Source organism: Urocitellus parryii, chromosome 11, assembly GCF_045843805.1.
Source record: "Urocitellus parryii isolate mUroPar1 chromosome 11, mUroPar1.hap1, whole genome shotgun sequence".
In the NCBI taxonomy this organism is placed as follows: Eukaryota; Metazoa; Chordata; class Mammalia; order Rodentia; family Sciuridae; genus Urocitellus; species Urocitellus parryii.
In genome coordinates this window covers 31,146,627-31,163,152 of record NC_135541.1, presented here as the reverse complement: position 1 = coordinate 31,163,152, position 16,526 = coordinate 31,146,627, and the positions used below count along the sequence as shown (strand labels likewise).

The 16,526-nt window shown below is 50.0% G+C and overlaps 1 protein-coding gene across 1 annotated transcript; it reads left to right on the top strand.

The window, feature by feature from the left end:
- The first annotated feature begins 225 nt into the window (after positions 1–225).
- Tal1 (TAL bHLH transcription factor 1, erythroid differentiation factor) lies at positions 226–12,361 on the top strand. The gene is made up of 6 exons (XM_026410682.2): positions 226–504; positions 1,475–1,851; positions 2,124–2,277; positions 5,661–6,107; positions 7,297–7,391; positions 10,368–12,361. The coding sequence occupies exons 4-6, from the start codon at positions 5,662–5,664 to the stop codon at positions 10,820–10,822; spliced, it is 996 nt and encodes a 331-aa protein (XP_026266467.1). The 5' UTR covers positions 226–504; positions 1,475–1,851; positions 2,124–2,277; position 5,661; the 3' UTR covers positions 10,823–12,361.
- The last annotated feature ends 4,165 nt before the right edge of the window (positions 12,362–16,526 follow it).

The following is a 16,526-nucleotide window of genomic DNA, read 5'->3' as shown; positions in this document are numbered from 1 at the left end:
CATGTCGGCTTGTGGGGCAGTGTTTGGTTGTGTTTATTTGCTTCCCTCCTATGAGGCTGGACCTTGTGTGGCCCTGTCCACACCGAGCTGTGTGCGTGTATGCCTGTGTCCTTTAGAGGTGCATTTGCAAATCGCTGGGGGCGGGAGTGGGGGAGGGTGAGCGAGAGATCCAGGCGCTAGTGGGGACGTCGGCATGGGGGCGGGGAGCGGGATTTCACATTTTATTCCAAATTATGATGTATTCGGGAGCCAGTGTTGGCTTGGATGGGCGGACAGAGCCCAGTCGGCTGCTGCTCAGTCGGGAGGTCAATCTGCGCCTCGGTGTTTGAAGGGTTCGTTGGTGAGTGGGAGGCTCTTCCAAGCTCGAAGCTGAGCAGCGCTTGCAGAGGCCCGCGCCTTCCAGCCGGTAGCCGCGGGCTTGGGTTCGCGCCGCACTCCGGCTTCGCCCATTTCTGGTCAGTTTCGCGGGTGCGGCCGGCAGCGGTGGTCTAGAAGGGAGGCCCGGTAAGGACAATGGATGCATTTTTTCCAAAGCCTCGCGCCACGGGTGGGGGCCCTCGGGATCACCTCCGGGGGACATTTTCCTACCCTTTTCTTCATAAGCGACATTACCGTGAGGGTCAGATGCCTGTCGCATGGGTGACCACAGCCAAATTCGGGCTTCTTGGAAGAACGGGGTCAGTGCTGCCCTGGCTGGAGAAGAAAGGATTTTGTTTTGCCAGTTGTTGTGATTGCCAATGTCATCATCATTATGATCATCATCATTGGCATCCTATTTTAATTAAAAATAATCGTCCCAAAGCGCGGCAGCAAGTCCCTTTAGCTTCTTTGGAAGGAGAACAAAGCAGCGCAGTCCTGTTACCCCCCCCCCCCCCGCCCTCCAGTTTTGTTTTCAAGTTGTTGGGTTTGGGGTAGGGAGAGAAAATGGAGGGGTCAGACAGAGATTCAGTCATAAAGCAAACACAACCCCGAAATAACACGCCGGGGATGGGTGGGTTCCCCTCTTTCTTTCTTTCTCCATTTGGATTAGGAGAGGAGAAAGAAAATCGCCCGCATTGGATCAAAATTCGAGGAAGAATTATTCCTGTATTTCCACCAGAGCGCGGCAAAAGGAAGGAAGCCTTTGCAATTAATCCAAGACTTCGATGTGATCATAAACTGGACAATTTAGGCAAAACAAATTAAACAAAACCCACAGGGGGAAAAAATAAAAGCAAACTAAATCTGGCTACACCCCTGGAAGCAGTATCCGGTTGGTTTTTAACCCTCCTTCCCTTTTGCCTTATTTATTACTGCAACAAATTACTAGAATTCCCCCTATTCTGCCTGTCTAAACCCCGAAAAATCAAAAACCATTTTGTAGGGCTGGTGGAGGGAAAGATGAAGAATTTACCCCCTCTATTTCTCTCTCCCTTACTTTCTTTACTTATCCTAACTTACTTACTTACTTTCGTTCTTTCTTTTATTCTTTCAGTTAGAAGGGAGAGGGAAAAAGGACCTGAATTTATCAGACACCTACCCACCCCCACTTCGGACTCCATTCCTTAAGGGAAGTAGAGCCCTTGGAATCTGGTTCTGGTTTCGCTTTGGGCTGGAGGTGGGTAGATCGGGGTCAGGAGAGATCCTGGAGGAGGGGGTTGGACTTGGTGTTCTGCCCCACAGATCAGGGCCTGGAGAGACTGACTATTCACCTTCCTGGACACATACCCCCCACCCATCCACGTCTGGCCAGGGAGACCCTTATGTGCTGTGGCCAGGGCCTGGCTCCGGTTGCAGAGTAAACTGCGTAGACACGTCCATGCTTAGAAAACAAATTTGACCATACCAAACCAGTCCGATCCCATTTGGAGGGTACGAAAATGTTCTGGGCAGCCTGCCGGGAGGGGTTGTTGTTGTTGGACTAAATAGTTATTCCTGATTGGTTAGGCATAGTGTTCATTTTTAAGGGGAGTGGGGAAGGCTCCAAACACCTGCAGGTTGGGGGCGGAAAGCAGTTCGTGATTCTATGGGCTGGTTGGTGGGGGACATGAGGTAACTCCCAGCCATTGACCCCCATTTCTTTCTCGCCCTCCCTTTTTCTCTCCACCCCCATCGTTCCTGGAAACTCGGTTTGGGCGCGGCAGACCGGCCAGGACCACGCCGCAGTCCAACTAACTGCTAGTCTTTCTGCGAGAGAGGGGGAAAGCAAAGACCCCTGGCCACAACCTTGACCCCTCTCCTCCTGTGGAGGAGTGAAGGTCCTGTTCAGAGGGGCCAGTCTCTCTAAATATGCCCCAGGTGAGTTTTTTTTGGGGGGGTGAGGTGGGGTGAGGGTGAGTGTTAGAGGAAAGAGTATCCAGGAAGGCCTTGGGATTCCTGCTTGAGATGGGGAAAGCTCAGGAAGAGAAGAGCCCAGTCTTAGATTGGGACTGGACAGGACCAACACAAGGTTGGGAAATTCAGCTGCCTCTGGCATCCAGCAGGGCCCTTCCCTTTTTCCGGTCTCCAGTAAGACCAGCTGGTGGAATAAGTCCCCCGGCAGCTCTCATCCTTCTGGGTTCTGTGGACATTTCACAAGGCCAGTGACTCTGTAGAGGCTATATCCGGGTGGTTTAGACTATGCCTGGAGCTCCTGCAGGAAGAAGGCCCAAGCCATCCTGGCTGCTCTGGTGAGCCCTTGACACAGGGCCTGAGGCCTAGGGCCTGTAGTGCTGAACACCCCTCCATTCGGTAGCAGCAGATACTGGTGGATTTGGTTCTGATGTGGACTTTGGGCTCCTCCAGAGTGTCCTGCTGGTGCCGATGCAGTAGGAGGGATTGGAGGCCAGTATATGGTGGTGGCTCTAGCCCGGGCCCTTTTTTTTTAATCTAAGAAAGTCTTCATGCCAGAGAATGGAGGGTTGGGATCTGCTGGAGATGGGGTATCTCCTTGTTCAGGCACACACTGAAAGGCCCTGCTGTTTGGCAACTGGAGTGTGAGGATTTGGTGTTGAGGGCTGCAAGCTGGATTTCTACTGCACAAAGAGAAGAATTGTAATGGTAGAATAGTCTAGTGCCATTCAGTCCTAACCCTCCCTACTTCTGCATCCTCTCCAAATAAAAATCACTCAGGCTTTCCTTTCAGTAATCTTAACTGAAGCCAAGTGATGCAGTTTTGTCCTCAATGACTATAGGCGTTTGTGTCATCTGGTGGCTTTCTTCTGGGTATGGACCCCTGGCTGGGGTGATCCTGGGCTCAGAAGAGCTAGCTGGGTTTTTCTGAGGTCCAGGAGAGGGGGCAAGGAGAGGCCTCCCATAGACTCCCAAGGCCAATCTATGTCACTCACAGGAAAATTTGGATATATGGATATTTATAGGCATCTGGAGAGGACCACGGGGGGCCCAGGGTCAACTCATCTGGAATATTTGCTCCTTTTGCCTCTCAGGAACTTGCTTCTACTGCTTCAGGGCAGAATTAATCAGAGTATACATGTGTCATAAGAGAGTTTGAGCTCAATTGGTGATTGGAGTGCACACTATGTCATTCAGAAGCACATGTCATAGGGTATACACTGATGGTGGTGACTTTGAAGTAGGGAGCTAGCACCTCTGGGCTTGTATATTTCACCAAGGACTATATTTCTGTACTTCAGCAGGGGTGGGGTAGGGAAGCTAGGATGTCTGTTTTTTGCTTTTGGTTCATTTCCAGTGGCCTGAGTGTCTTGGTTGTGGCATTCTGTGGATACAAACCTTTATTTCCTTTGTAATCAAAAGTTACTTTCAATGAAGCATTGCAGATGCACTGCCATTGCTGCTTATGTACACAAAATCTTGGGGAATTTTGTCATTTCCAGGCTAAGTGGGGGACTGGCAGACCCAGCACAGGCATGCAGTCTGAATTTCAGTTCTCTGCCAGCTAGTGTGTGTGGTGGTAATTAAGCTGAATTCTGTAGGAAGTTTCAGTCTCCCTTCTAGGGTGGGAAGAATGGTTCCCAGATGATTCTGTCCAGAATATTGCAATGGCAGAATGGAGGAGTTTGATGGCTACCACAAATATTAGATGGACTTTGAGCTGAATTGGATTTTGATATATTTCTGTTCTGCTTTAAAATATCCCAATTACATAATTCTGAGAGCAGAAAACCTATTTAAGACAATTTATCAAGTCTGTTGAATATAGTTTTATTAAAACAATGCACAAACATGCCCAAACTCTGGATTCTGAGTCTCATGGTTTTTTTGTTTAGGTTCTTGTTGGGGTCTGTTTCTATCTGGGTGAAGCTGGGTGACAAAAGATCTTAGCATATTCATGGGAAATAGAGTGGCTGTGGTCATCTTGGAGTGTGGTTATGCAGAATAGAGGGGGTTTCTGGGCTCCAGTGTATATATGGGAGAGAAACACAAAGTGAAGTCAGAGTTCTATTTCTCAGGAACACCAAGATGGAGTGGGGACTGGAAGCATTCAAAGGCAGTCTTGATATCTCAACCTGATTTAAAAAAAATTTTTTTTTAGTTGTAGATGAGCACAATATATTTGTTTATTTACTTATTTATTTTTATGTGGTGCTAAGGATGAACCCAGGGTCTCATACCTGTGAACCAAGTGCTCTACCACTTAGCCCCAGCCCCAGCCCTCTCATCCTGATTTTGGAGGGGAACCCAGACCCTAAAGGCCTCAGGAGCACTCCTTAAATCCCTGGGCTTCATGCCGTCTCACCCAGTCTTCCCTTACAGACCTGGCCTTACTGCTGAGTCCCACTGAACTGAATAGAATGAAGATACAGGGCTGTAATGCCAGAATCATCTTAATCCCAGCACCATCTTTGTCTCTTGGTGACCTCTCTTCTCTGTATCTGGGTAGGAGCAACACAGTAGTGCACTGAATGCAAGGTGGATTTTCTTAGTACAGCCAAGCCAGGGGAGAGAGAGAGAGAGAGAGAGAGAGAGAGAGAGAGAGAGAGAGAGAGAGAGTGTGTGTGTGTGTGTGTGTGTGTGTGTGGTGGGGGGCAGTGGAAAAGACATCTTTGGATTTTTTTTTTTTTAAACTAGCATTGTAGGAGAGAACCCCAGTCCCTGTAGCTTTCATTCCCTACTTCCACCTCTACCAGGTTTCTGGGTGTATGTGTGAAGTGTGTGTGTGTGTGTGTGTGTGTGTGTGTGTGTGTGTCCTTCCACACACTGAGGGAGGGTGTTGCTGAGAGGTGAAGAATTGCTCCAAAAGCACCCCAACCCTGCATGACAGATTCCCCGCCAAAACCAAAAGTGGGGCGGGAAGAACACGGGTCGGGGATTTGTTCCCTCCTCTTCCCTTGCGGCTTGAGAAGGGGCACGGGGTGCTCTTTCACTCCTCTTTGTACATTTCCTTCCTCCTTTTATTCCCTTCGGTTTTCTTTGCCGTCTGTATTCCTTTTCTTCCAATGTATCTGCCGTCTTTCTCCATTTCTGTCCTTTTGGCCCACAGTCTTTGTGCCTCCCAGACACTCCCCCTCCTCCCAGTCCGGAGAAGCCCTTCTCCTTGGGCCGCAGGCCCGCCTGGCCTTCAGGCCCCCAGGGCTGAGGACTGGGGTGCGTGTCCTCTTGGCGCTAAGTTTGCTTCTCAGGTCTCAGTGCGCGAGTTCCTCTCTCTGTCCCTCAGCCCTCTGCGGCCGGGCCGGGGGCTGTTGTCAGAGCGGGCGTCCGCTTGTCTGTCTGTCTGCCCGCAGGATGACCGAGCGGCCGCCGAGCGAGGCGGCACGCAGTGACCCCCCGCTAGAGGGACGGGAAGCGGCCGAGGCCCGCATGGCCCCCCCGCACCTGGTCCTGCTGAACGGCGTCACCAAGGAGACAAGCCGCGCGGCCCCAGCCGAGCCCCCGGTCATCGATCTGGGTGCTCGCGGCGGCCCGGGGGGCGGCCCTGCCGGTGGGGGCGGCGCCACGAGAGACTTAAAGGGCCGAGACGCGGCGGCGGCCGAAGCGCGCCATCGGGTGCCCACCACCGAACTGTGCAGACCTCCCGGTCCCGCCCCGGCCCCCGCGCCCACCTCGGCCCCAGCGGAGCTGCCAGGCGACGGCCGCATGGTGCAGCTGAGCCCGCCCGCGCTGGCGGCCCCCGGCGGCCCCGGCCGCGCTCTGCTCTACAGCCTCAGCCAGCCGCTGGCTTCGCTCGGCAGGTGAGCAGCCCGCGGGAGGGCGGGGAGAGCGGCCGGCGCAGCCAGGCTCCCCTTCGGCACGTGGGAGGGACCCCTCTCCTGCCTGTGGGTCTCGGGAAGGGAGCGTGTGGTTGGAAACCTCTGGGCGTAGGAGCCAGAAGCTGGAGCCGGTGTGCGAAAGTGGGAAAGGAGCTCGGGAGCCTGAGTGACTGTGGAGACAGACGTGACCTGCGGCGTGCGGGTGTATGGAAGCCGAGGGGAGGAGTGCGCGCATTTGGGGGTGCAGGCTTGAGGCTGTGTGAGAGTGACTGCATTGTGTGCTGGGTGGTGGTGGTGTGGATAGGGGGGTGTCCCCTGTGTGTGAGTCCCTGGCAAATGTGTCTGGATGAGCCCCTGTGTGAGAGAGGAGGTGTTTGCTTTTAAGTTATGAAATTCTGGAAGGTGTAGCCCTAGGTGGACAGGCAAGAGAGAAGGATATGGAGTGGTTGTAGAGGGTACCCTTTTATGAGTCCTTGCTGGGGTCCACCCTAGCCCCCCTCCCCGCTGGCTGGGTCCGTACAGTGGGTGTAAGGGAACAGCCTTCCCTGCTGGGTTACTGTGAAGTTGCAGGGGGGATGCAGGGTCGGGATGGGGAGGGGAAGAGGAGGCGGGGTAGAGTGCAGGGCAGGCAGCTAGGAGAGAACCGCGGGGTAGAGTGCAGGGCAGGCAGCTAGGAGAGAACCGCGAGTGGATGATGGGGGAGAGCCACCGGTCGGGGAGCATGTTGGAGGCGATGAGTCAGGGTTTCCTGTGCGTGGTCGAGCATCGGAGGGTCGGGAGGAGGGAGCACGAGTGAAGGTGGAGTGAGTTTGGTGGGAGGGGACAGCATGCCTCTTTGTGGTGCTGGAGTTGCATATCATCAAGTGTGAAGGCCACAACTGCCTGTGTAGGCACCTGTTTGGGAGCGTCTGTGTGGTTTGTGTGCTTTCTAGGAGAGGAGAGTGTATTTCCTTGGTGTGTGTTGTGCGTTCATTTTTCGTGTTTGCTCTGTGAATTTACCTCTGTGTGCTTGTGTGTGTGTGATTCATCTTCTATCAAATTCAAGTGTGAAAGGAGCAGGGTATCCTTCCAGGGGTGAGGGGCTCCAGGACAGGTGGGGAAAATCCCTAAGGAGCCTCTTTCTCTCATCCACACAATGTGTCATCTTGTAATCTGCTTGCTTCCTCCACAGTGGGTTCTTTGGGGAGCCTGATGCCTTCCCCATGTTCACCACCAACAATCGAGTGAAGAGGAGACCCTCTCCCTATGAGATGGAGATTACAGATGGTGAGTCTCCCCTGCCCCCACCTCCATAACCACCCCCTTGCTAGACCTGTGGAGGAGGAAACCCTGGGACTATATAGGTGTCCCACATAGGTGGGATAGGCCACCTTGGAACCCCAAACCAGCAAAGCCCTTTTCCCTGAAACAGAGTTGGAGTGAAGCCATGGGTAAGGCTGGGAGGGTCCCACTCATAGTCCTAGAAAGAGAGTTTATAGGAGAGGGACTTACAGTGGTGCTCATCCCAAAGCTATAGAGTCAGTTCTAGTCCCCACTCCAGGCTCATTCCTACCTCTGGGAAGGATCCTGGGGAGGGCAGGAAGAATCTGCTATAACTCCTGACATCTCAGGGAACCCCTGCCCCTTCCCTCAATGCCTCTTTGGAGTCTGGAGTCTGCTCCTGCCTGAAATTGCAGCTTCAAGGGCCTGCTGCCAAGTCCCTACATTGTGTCCCATCACTATCTATCTCTTGTTCCACATTCTGGGCTGAGACCTGGTGTTCCCTGCCATCACAGATTCTACTCTGGTCCAGAGAGGCCTCAACACTTCTGTGAACTACCTGAGTATTCTTTGGCCCTAAACTTGAACGGTAGATTTGGAGGACCCCTTTCCTCCTTCCAAGGTTGACCTGATGTAACTGGGTCCTAGCACCAAGGTAGAAGAGTGGCCTCTTCAGAGCTTAGGGACTTTGAGCAAGTCACTGGAGTTTGAAAGGCTTCAGCCTGGCTGGGGCTCCTGGGAGAAGGGCACTAGGGCCTCAGGAGACCTGGGACTTATGCTGGGAGTTGGCAGATGGTGTGTGTGTGTGTGTGTGTGTGTGTGTAGAGCACTTGAACTTCATGGGTAGAGCACTCTGTGGGGTTCTGGAGAGGAGGGGGCCAGAACCTCAGAAGTCCAAGCCTTCCTGGGTCAAGGGCATGTGGGACCAAGAGGGAAGGGTGATGGGGCGCTGCTGGATTAGAGAGGGTTCTCCAGCCTGGGAGAACTGGGGGTACCAAATAGGAAGTAGCAAGACCAACCCTGAAGTTCCTCAGGGAAGAGGCAGAAGAACCAGATGAGAGGGTTTAGGGAACTGCAGGCGCGTAGGAAAGTCATTATCCATAAAAGTTACCAGTGTATACTAAGCACCTACTCAGTGTCAGGCCAGAGAGAGACAGAAGATGCTAGAAGGATGGACAGACTAAGGAAAGAGGAAGAAGTATTTGTGTGTATGTGTGTGTGTGTGTGTGTGTGTGTGTTGTGTGTGTCTCAGAAGAAGGAGAAGTTAGACATGTAGGTGAAGGGAAGGGTGTGGGGTGTGGGAGTGTAGGACATGTAGAAATCAGAGACTGAACCAAGAGTCCATAGAAGTGGAACCAGTATAAGCTCTAGAGTCAGGACTTGTGGATTCTTATTCTTTACATTTCTGAGCCACAGTTCCTTGTAAATGGAGTGAATAATAGTTGCCTTCCAGATTATTCATAGAGTGTGATGGAGAAAAGTGTTTTTAGGGCCTGGTTCAGAGCAGGTGCTGAGGACATGTGAAGGCTCACCCCTCCCCTCCCTTCCTTTGCTGGTCAGGAAAATTGTGGAGGGATTTCAGGGACAGTAAGCCCCCTCCATTGAAACTGGGACTGCCTAACACAAGGCAGACTTGAATATGGAGCACAGTGCTTTGCATATTGTAAGTGTTCCATATGTACCCTGTGGCTGCTTCTGTTCTGCAAGCCTTGGTACCAGGATGCTAATGACTCTTGGGTTAAGCTTTAAGCAGTGCATTGTAGACAGGGAGACTGAGGCAGTCCTTTAAAGCCTGTCTGAAGCCTAAGACCATGACTGTGCATGGCTGTCTCTCCTCACCTCTTCTGGGGAAGAAGCCCACAGGTTAATTCCTTTCCTTTCTGGTCTCTGCTCTACTTTCATCCCCCAGTCCCCTGCCATCTCTATGCTTAGTCACTCAGGAAACATGTACGAAAGCCCCTACTCTGTGCTTTCCATCACTTCTAAAATAAAATCCTCTTACATTTTACTACAGGGTCCTGCCTACTCCGACCCTGTGCCCACTATTCCAGCCATTCTAGCTTCAGCCCTTTCCCACCTCTGGGACTATGAACTTGACATCCCTCTGCTTGGGCACTATTCTTCCTTTCCATGCCTGTGCCTGGCTGGCTTTGTTTCAGCCTTAAGTTTTTTTACCTTATAAATGTCTTCACCTCAGGAGACCTTCGCCAGCTACCTTAGCAAAGAGTACTAGCTCTTTTTGTCTTTTACTTATCATTTGGCCTCCTACTTTTCTTTTTAATTACTTTTTCATTGTCTCTCATACCCTCTAAATGTAAGCCACAGGAGGGCATGAGTATATTTGTTCACCATTATTCCTTCGTGCCTAACACAGTACCTGGGTTGTTAGTAAAAAACTAATGGATGGCTAGCAATAACTAACACAGTGTGAATGTTTAAACTGAGACAGGCATTGTGTTAAGTACATCGCCTGTGTGAGGCATCAGACCCATGTAATGATCTTATGAATTTTCTTACCAGTATTCTCTCCATTTTATGGATGAAGAAGCTAAGGCACAGAGAGTTTAAGGGCCTTGCCCAGAGGGACTTGTCTAGGTTCAATTCAGGAATTGAAAACCTAAAGGTTCTGGCTCTAATTCTGTCTTGCTACATCATGCTCTTGGCACAAGTGAGATTGAATGATGTATGGTTCCTGTCCTCAAATTCTGCACAGCCCAGAGAGGGAGCCAAGCCCAGAAACATATATATAACAATCAAGAGTGATGGGGACAAAAGAGCAATAGGGTCATAGGGGTTGGTTAGATGGGTCTGGAGGGTTGAAGGAAGATCTCAGAGGAGGTGACAGGACCTGAACTTGGAACGAGTCTCCTGAGTAACAGCAACAACAAAGTGTTCTGGGTCTCTCAAGCCTTCCAGTGAATGGAGAGCCCTTTGGGAGGAATCTTAGCTTGTTCTCCTAACCCGAGTCCTCCTACCCTCCAGGTCCCCACACCAAAGTAGTGCGGCGGATATTCACCAACAGCCGGGAGCGATGGCGGCAGCAGAACGTGAATGGGGCATTTGCTGAGCTCCGAAAGCTGATCCCCACTCACCCCCCGGACAAGAAGCTCAGCAAAAATGAGATCCTCCGCCTGGCTATGAAGTACATCAACTTCCTGGCCAAGCTGCTTAATGACCAGGAGGAGGAGGGCACCCAGAGGGCCAAGCCTGGCAAGGACCCCGTCGTGGGGGCGGGTGGAGGCGGGGGTGGGACAGGGGTTGGTGCTCCTCCAGATGACCTCCTGCAGGACGTGCTTTCTCCCAACTCCAGCTGTGGCAGCTCCCTGGACGGGGCAGCCAGCCCGGACAGCTACACGGAGGAGCCGGCACCCAAGCACACGGCCCGCAGCCTCCATTCTGCCCTGCTGCCTGCCAGTGATGGGGCCGGCCCCCGGTGATGGGTCTGGGGTCACCCAGGACCAGCCGGGAGAGGGCCCCTAGGCCACTGGGATGGTGGGCTTTAGGGCAAGTGGGATGAGAAACAGGGCAATGGACTTTATGAAATTCCCTTGCGCTCTGAACTTTGGGAAGCCCCAAGGCTGGCTTTTCCGTTTCCTGCTCAGTAGAACAGGAAAACGGAGCAAAGTGGTAGGTACTTTTTTTCTGAAGATGGCACGGTCTTCCCCCTCCCTGAAACCCTAAGACTTCCTAAGAGAGAGGCTCAAATGTCACCGCTTTTGGCCTGGAGTTTGGAGCCCTGTCTTGGCTGACACCTGAAGTTGTCTGCTGTGTCATCTGGGGTATCCAGCAGTCTCTGCCTTGCCATTAGCCCCTCCCAAGCTGGTTGGATGGCTTTTGTGGCTGCTTCTGTCCAAATATATAGGTACCCAATGGCTGCCCATTTCTTGAGCCCTGTCTTCACCCAGGCCCATGTTGATCCATCCAGCTTGCCAGCTGCTGCGGAGAGTCACAAGCCTTGAGGTGCCTTCTTCATGGCCTGGTTGAAGAAGTTGGCCATTGGACAGCCTGCTCCTGACTAACTGGGCCAGAGGGTCAGGAAACCCAATAGCCCTTACTTCTTGCCCGGGGGATCAAAGTTCTTTCTCTCCACTGAGACTTGCCTTCCTATCCTGTGGATGTGGAGATGGAGTCTACAGCCTTGAGCATGCCCTGTTGGGCCTTGTGTGAAGGCAGAGAAAGGGAAAATGATAAGAGAGTGAAAATGAGCAAGAGATTTTGGGCATGTGGGCTTCAGCTCCTGCACGTTACTGTTTGAGCAAATGCCAGTGTGCTGATGGGCACCTGTTGGTGCTGAAAAGGGAAGTGCAGCCTCATGCACATTCTCCTAGATGCTTAGAGGGTGTTCCCTGCTGCAAGATGTCTGCTAAATGATCTGGTCTTTCTTCTGAATGAATTGAGCACAAACTGTCCTATGAATTATTTGTATTTAAGATTTTTTTCTTGATTCAGTTATTGGTGAAATCTTTAGGTCTGGATATGACCCAGGACACAGCCCCACTTCTAGGGCATGGGAAATCCAATCAGACACCAGGCCCTGGCTAAACATATGCATATTCATCTAGCAGAACTTTAAATACCATGTGATTGTGCAGCTTTTTGTCATTAAAGGCGTTCAGGGGAGGCTGGTTTAATACAATACGAGTGTCCCCTCCAAAAGTTGTACATGGCATTTTTGTAAATCAAATCCTTATTCTTCATCTTTTAAAGAAATAACTACTGCAAGTTCTTTTGTAAAGTGAAGAATCCTTTTGTAGTGTGAATGACTGCCCCTTTGTTTATCCCTGTGTCCATCCAGGTGGTGGGACATAGTTTTCTGCCTGTGATACATTTCTAAGCCCATGAAACAAACTGCACAGAAGTCCTCTGTATTTGTCATTGTACTTTAAGTCACCCCAGCCCTCTCCCACCAGGCTCTGCCTTTGAGGTCAGAGAAAATATCCTGTCATGTAAGAACCCATCAGTCTGGCTGTTGGAAATCGCCTTTCCTGTTCTGAGTTTCAGCCCAGCAGCTTGCCCCGTGCTGTGATGAGGCCCTATGCAGGAAAAAAAAAAAAATGATCCTGGCTCCCCTCCTTTCCTTTTAAGTTGTGAGGTCCAGTTCTTGGGCATGGGAACAGTATGGTTAATCATTGAAGCACTCTGACTCTCTATGTCATTCCAAACACCCCAAATCATATTTTGATAAACATTAGGGTTGGTTCTTTGCCAATGCTTAGAAGTTTCTGTGGGGAGTCTCACTCATGTAAAAATGGAGCAACTGTCCTGGGCTCTAAGACTGTGTTTGCTTCTCAGTGGATTAACTTGACGTGGGAATGAAAAGTGGTCATGTGTGGATGTGTGGTTGAACGATTGGGTTTTGTGAGATGGCTCACACATTCTATTGGGAACTCTTAAGAATCCAGTTCCCCTTTCTCTTAGACTTGCAGTGTGACTGGGACAAGGTACCCACGTGTCACTTTCTCATTAATACCCTGGCTTGGTCTGTCTCCTAGGGCAGCTGTGTGGATTGAATGCAGTTGTGAAACTGGAAGAGTTTTGAGACCACAAAGAGCTCTGTTGCCAGCTGGGGGTGTAGCTCAGTGGTAGAGCACTTGCTTAGCATGCTCAAGGTCTTGGGTTCCATCCCCAGAACTGGGGAAAAAAAAACCATCTCTGTTGCCCTCAGTACCAGTCCTTCTGTGGGGTTCCCAGCCTGAGTCTAGGCCTGGGCAGTGAACAAGTAGGTCATTTAAATTATACTCCACTTTTGCTTGAGTTATGCAGACCCTCTTCATTTCTCCAGATTGTCTGAATTTCTGTCTCATTCCAAGGAAAGGGACAGGACTGAGAGCAGAAAAGAGATTTGGGAGCATGGGCAGACTATGTAAAAATCTGACGGGGCTGCCCAAAGAGGCCTGGACAGGGGAGAGCATGGCTTTAGGTCTTTGTAAGAATTAAAGAAAACCTATATTTTCTGTTTCCATCTTCTGTTCTCCAGGCCCTTCTTTTTCTTTGCCTCCTTCTTGCCCATGAAGAAATAGCACACTCCAAGAATATCTGTATGAAAAGGAAAAAAAGTGTAAAGGTCAACATTTTGAGGAGAACAAAGATGAATGTAACTAGAGGGGATCCCATCTGTTAAGAACTCATACTGTTTTATTTGTAGTGGCAAATGACAAGATGGTACAACCTTTATCCTTTTCTAAAAATAAAGCAAAGGGCACAACATCTGTAGTCAGCCGACAGCTGTATCGGCTGTTTGGGCAGGTCTCTCCATACTTGTGATTTCAGTGGTACGTGACCCTCTGCGGCTTGCCCCTGCCCGTGTACATAGCGCAGTGTTTCTGTGGGCGGGCCCAGCACTTTTGGTCAATGTTGTACTGTATGTGATGAATTTCGTTGGTCTCTGCATTTTTCTGCAGAAGAGGAGTAACCACTCCGGGTACCTTGACCTTTTTGTACAGCCCAGAGGCCAACACTGTGGGTGTGTGACTAGCAAAAAAAAACAAAAAACAAAAAAAAAAAAACCCATGTGGTGATGATGATGTGTGTACATATATAAGGTTATATGGGGAAGATTTCTAAATAAAAGTTTTACAAAGGGGCTGGACTTTTTGCTTGCACTTTGCACCTCTAGGCCTGAGAATTGGGATATTAAGTGGAAAGGCATGGCAAGAAAGTGCTTCTTCTGAAATGGGGGAGCTTTCAGGACTCCGCTGTGCTCTTAGGAAGTGGGAGGCAGGGACAGGACTAGTGGGGAGGAGGGAGGCTCCCCACTGAGTGTTTCCATTCTCCTCCTGCTTGGGTTTAGCAGCATCTTGCACCTAGGTTGGAAGTACTGGGCAGCTCTGAAGATAGCCCCTCTGCTGGCTCAGCTTCCATAGCTGGGGCAGTAGCTTCTAGCATAGGTTCAGGACAAATTAAGGTGTTGCCATGGGAGGGCCCCAGTTTCCTGGTGACTGATAGGAAACTGCAGCTCTTACTCTTGGCTCTTGAGGACTGGGGTCTCAGGGACAGAGGCCAAAGACTTTGGAAGCCTCAAGTGAAGGCCCTGTGGTGGCATTCATATCACCTGGGAGGGCTGTCCTGGAGGCTTAGGAATGGGAATGTGGTTGGAGGCAGGGATTCTGAGTCTGGAGGAGATCACTGCATGTGGACTGTTCCATCCTTGAAGACTTCATTAGGGTGAGCTCATTCAACTAAATGTTCATCCTTCTCTCATTTGCTTTTTTTTTGTTGTTGTTGTTGTAGATGGACACAATGCTTTTATTTAATTAATTTATTTTCATGTGGTGCTGAGGATTGAACTCAGTGCCTCACATATGCTAGGCAAGTGCTCTACCACTGAGCTACAACAATAGCCCCTCTCATTTGATTTTAAAAAAGCATGTATTTATTTATTTACATTGGTTAGTGAACTCAGGGACATTCATTATATGTCTGAGTTATATTCCCACCTCTTTTTATTTTTAATTAAATACTTATTTATTTTTTGTACTGGGGATTGAACCAAATTGGTGGCACTTTACCACCAATTTACATCCTCAGCTCTTTTTTAAGTTTTTATTTTGAGACAGGGTCTCACTAAGTTGCTGAAGCTGACTTTGAACTTGCAATCTTCCTGCCTTAGCCTCCTGAGCCACTGGGATTACAGGCATGGTCATTGTGCCTGATTATTTTTTATTTTGAGACAAGGTCTTGCTAAGTTATCCAGGTTGGGCTGAAGCTTGCCACAGCCTCTTAAGTCCACTGTGCCTGACCAAAAAGCATTTATTGATCACTTGCTATATTCCAGGGGTTAGGAACCCAACACTGAACAAAACAAAGATTTCTATTTTGTGGAGCTTAAATTCTAGAAGAGGAGACAGTGAACACAGAGACACACACAACTATAATGATAGATTGGTTATATAATAAGTGAGAACAAGTAATCAGTATAAATGCAAAAGGCTGTGCTAACAAGGGAATTGAGGCCTTCACAGGTAACTCAGTGAGTCTTATTTATCTTGCTAGGCTTTGGTCTTAGCTGCCCCTGCCCTCAGGGAGCTTCTAACCATTGCCAGGAAAGCAGAGACAGGATTGGACTTGGGATCATGCCATATGCTCTGGCCTGTAGGGAAGCGCCTCAGTTTTTAAAAGACTCTCTGTGCTTCTCCCTGACTCAGGTGTGGAGGTTCCTGGGTAGATGAGATGGTGAGATTTGGCCCTGGGGTGGTAACTGGCTATGGATTTTGGGTTTATAGGCTTGAGAAGCAGCAGGATGGAGGGACCTGCCATGATGGGAGGGAGAAAGTAGTGTTCAAGACTAGTGTTCAGGGTGGAGGAAGTGGTGAGTCAAGTCCTCACCACTTGCAGTTGAGTGGTCATGCAAGCAAAGTTCTGAACATGTTGATTGAGTTTAGTGACATGAAGGATTCTGATGCCTGGAGTATCCCATATCCAGCACCACATATCCCATAATGTCAGATGGGGCAGGACCAGCCCACCTGCCTCCCAAGACAGTGCCATTCCTGAGGAAATGGGGGCCTGTATCCCATAGGGAAAGGGCCACACCTGGGGCCTGCCCGAAGTAGCCTGCTGGTCTACCCAGCCTCTTTCTCACCACTCCCTTGTTCTCTTGGCTGCTGCTCTACAATCCTTCCTTCTCTTCCAGACCATATTATTTTATTGTTTTATGACCTTCCATTTTGCACCTTTTGTTTGTTTCTTTCTTTTTTTTAACTTTTTTTAGTTGTCAATGGACTTTTATTTTTATTTATTTATATGTGGTGCTGAGAATTGAACCCGGTGCCTCACACATGCTAGGCAAGTGCTCTACCACTGAGCCACAACTCCAGCCCCTGCACCTTTTGTTTCATTTCCCCAGAACAGCTCACCTGTCCTCTCTTCCCATTCACCTTTCATTTGGTTGGCTTGTTCTCAACATCTGGGAAACCGTCCTGATTCCATGGGGCCAATGGCCTCCTGACCCCACTGTTCCTGTTTTACCATAGTCCTGTATTTGTACAAAAGTATACTGTTCTGCTTTCCCACTGAAACATGAGCCTTTTGAAAGCAAGACCAGGTCTGATTTATCCCTTTGCCCTCAGAGCCTCAGGGTACACCTGGCATAGGTTCCTTTCAATATTTGCCTGGTGAAGAGCTTCCCAGCTCAGTTCTGAG

Bases quoted from the DNA above. Each gene is read 5' to 3' on its own strand.
- Tal1 (XM_026410682.2), top strand. From the start codon at position 5,662: ATGACCGAGCGGCCGCCGAGCGAGGCGGCACGCAGTGACCCCCCGCTA. The intron at 6,108-7,296 runs GTGAGCAGCCCG...CTTCCTCCACAG, and splicing joins CCGCTGGCTTCGCTCGGCAG to TGGGTTCTTTGGGGAGCCTG. The intron at 7,392-10,367 runs GTGAGTCTCCCC...CCTACCCTCCAG, and splicing joins TGAGATGGAGATTACAGATG to GTCCCCACACCAAAGTAGTG.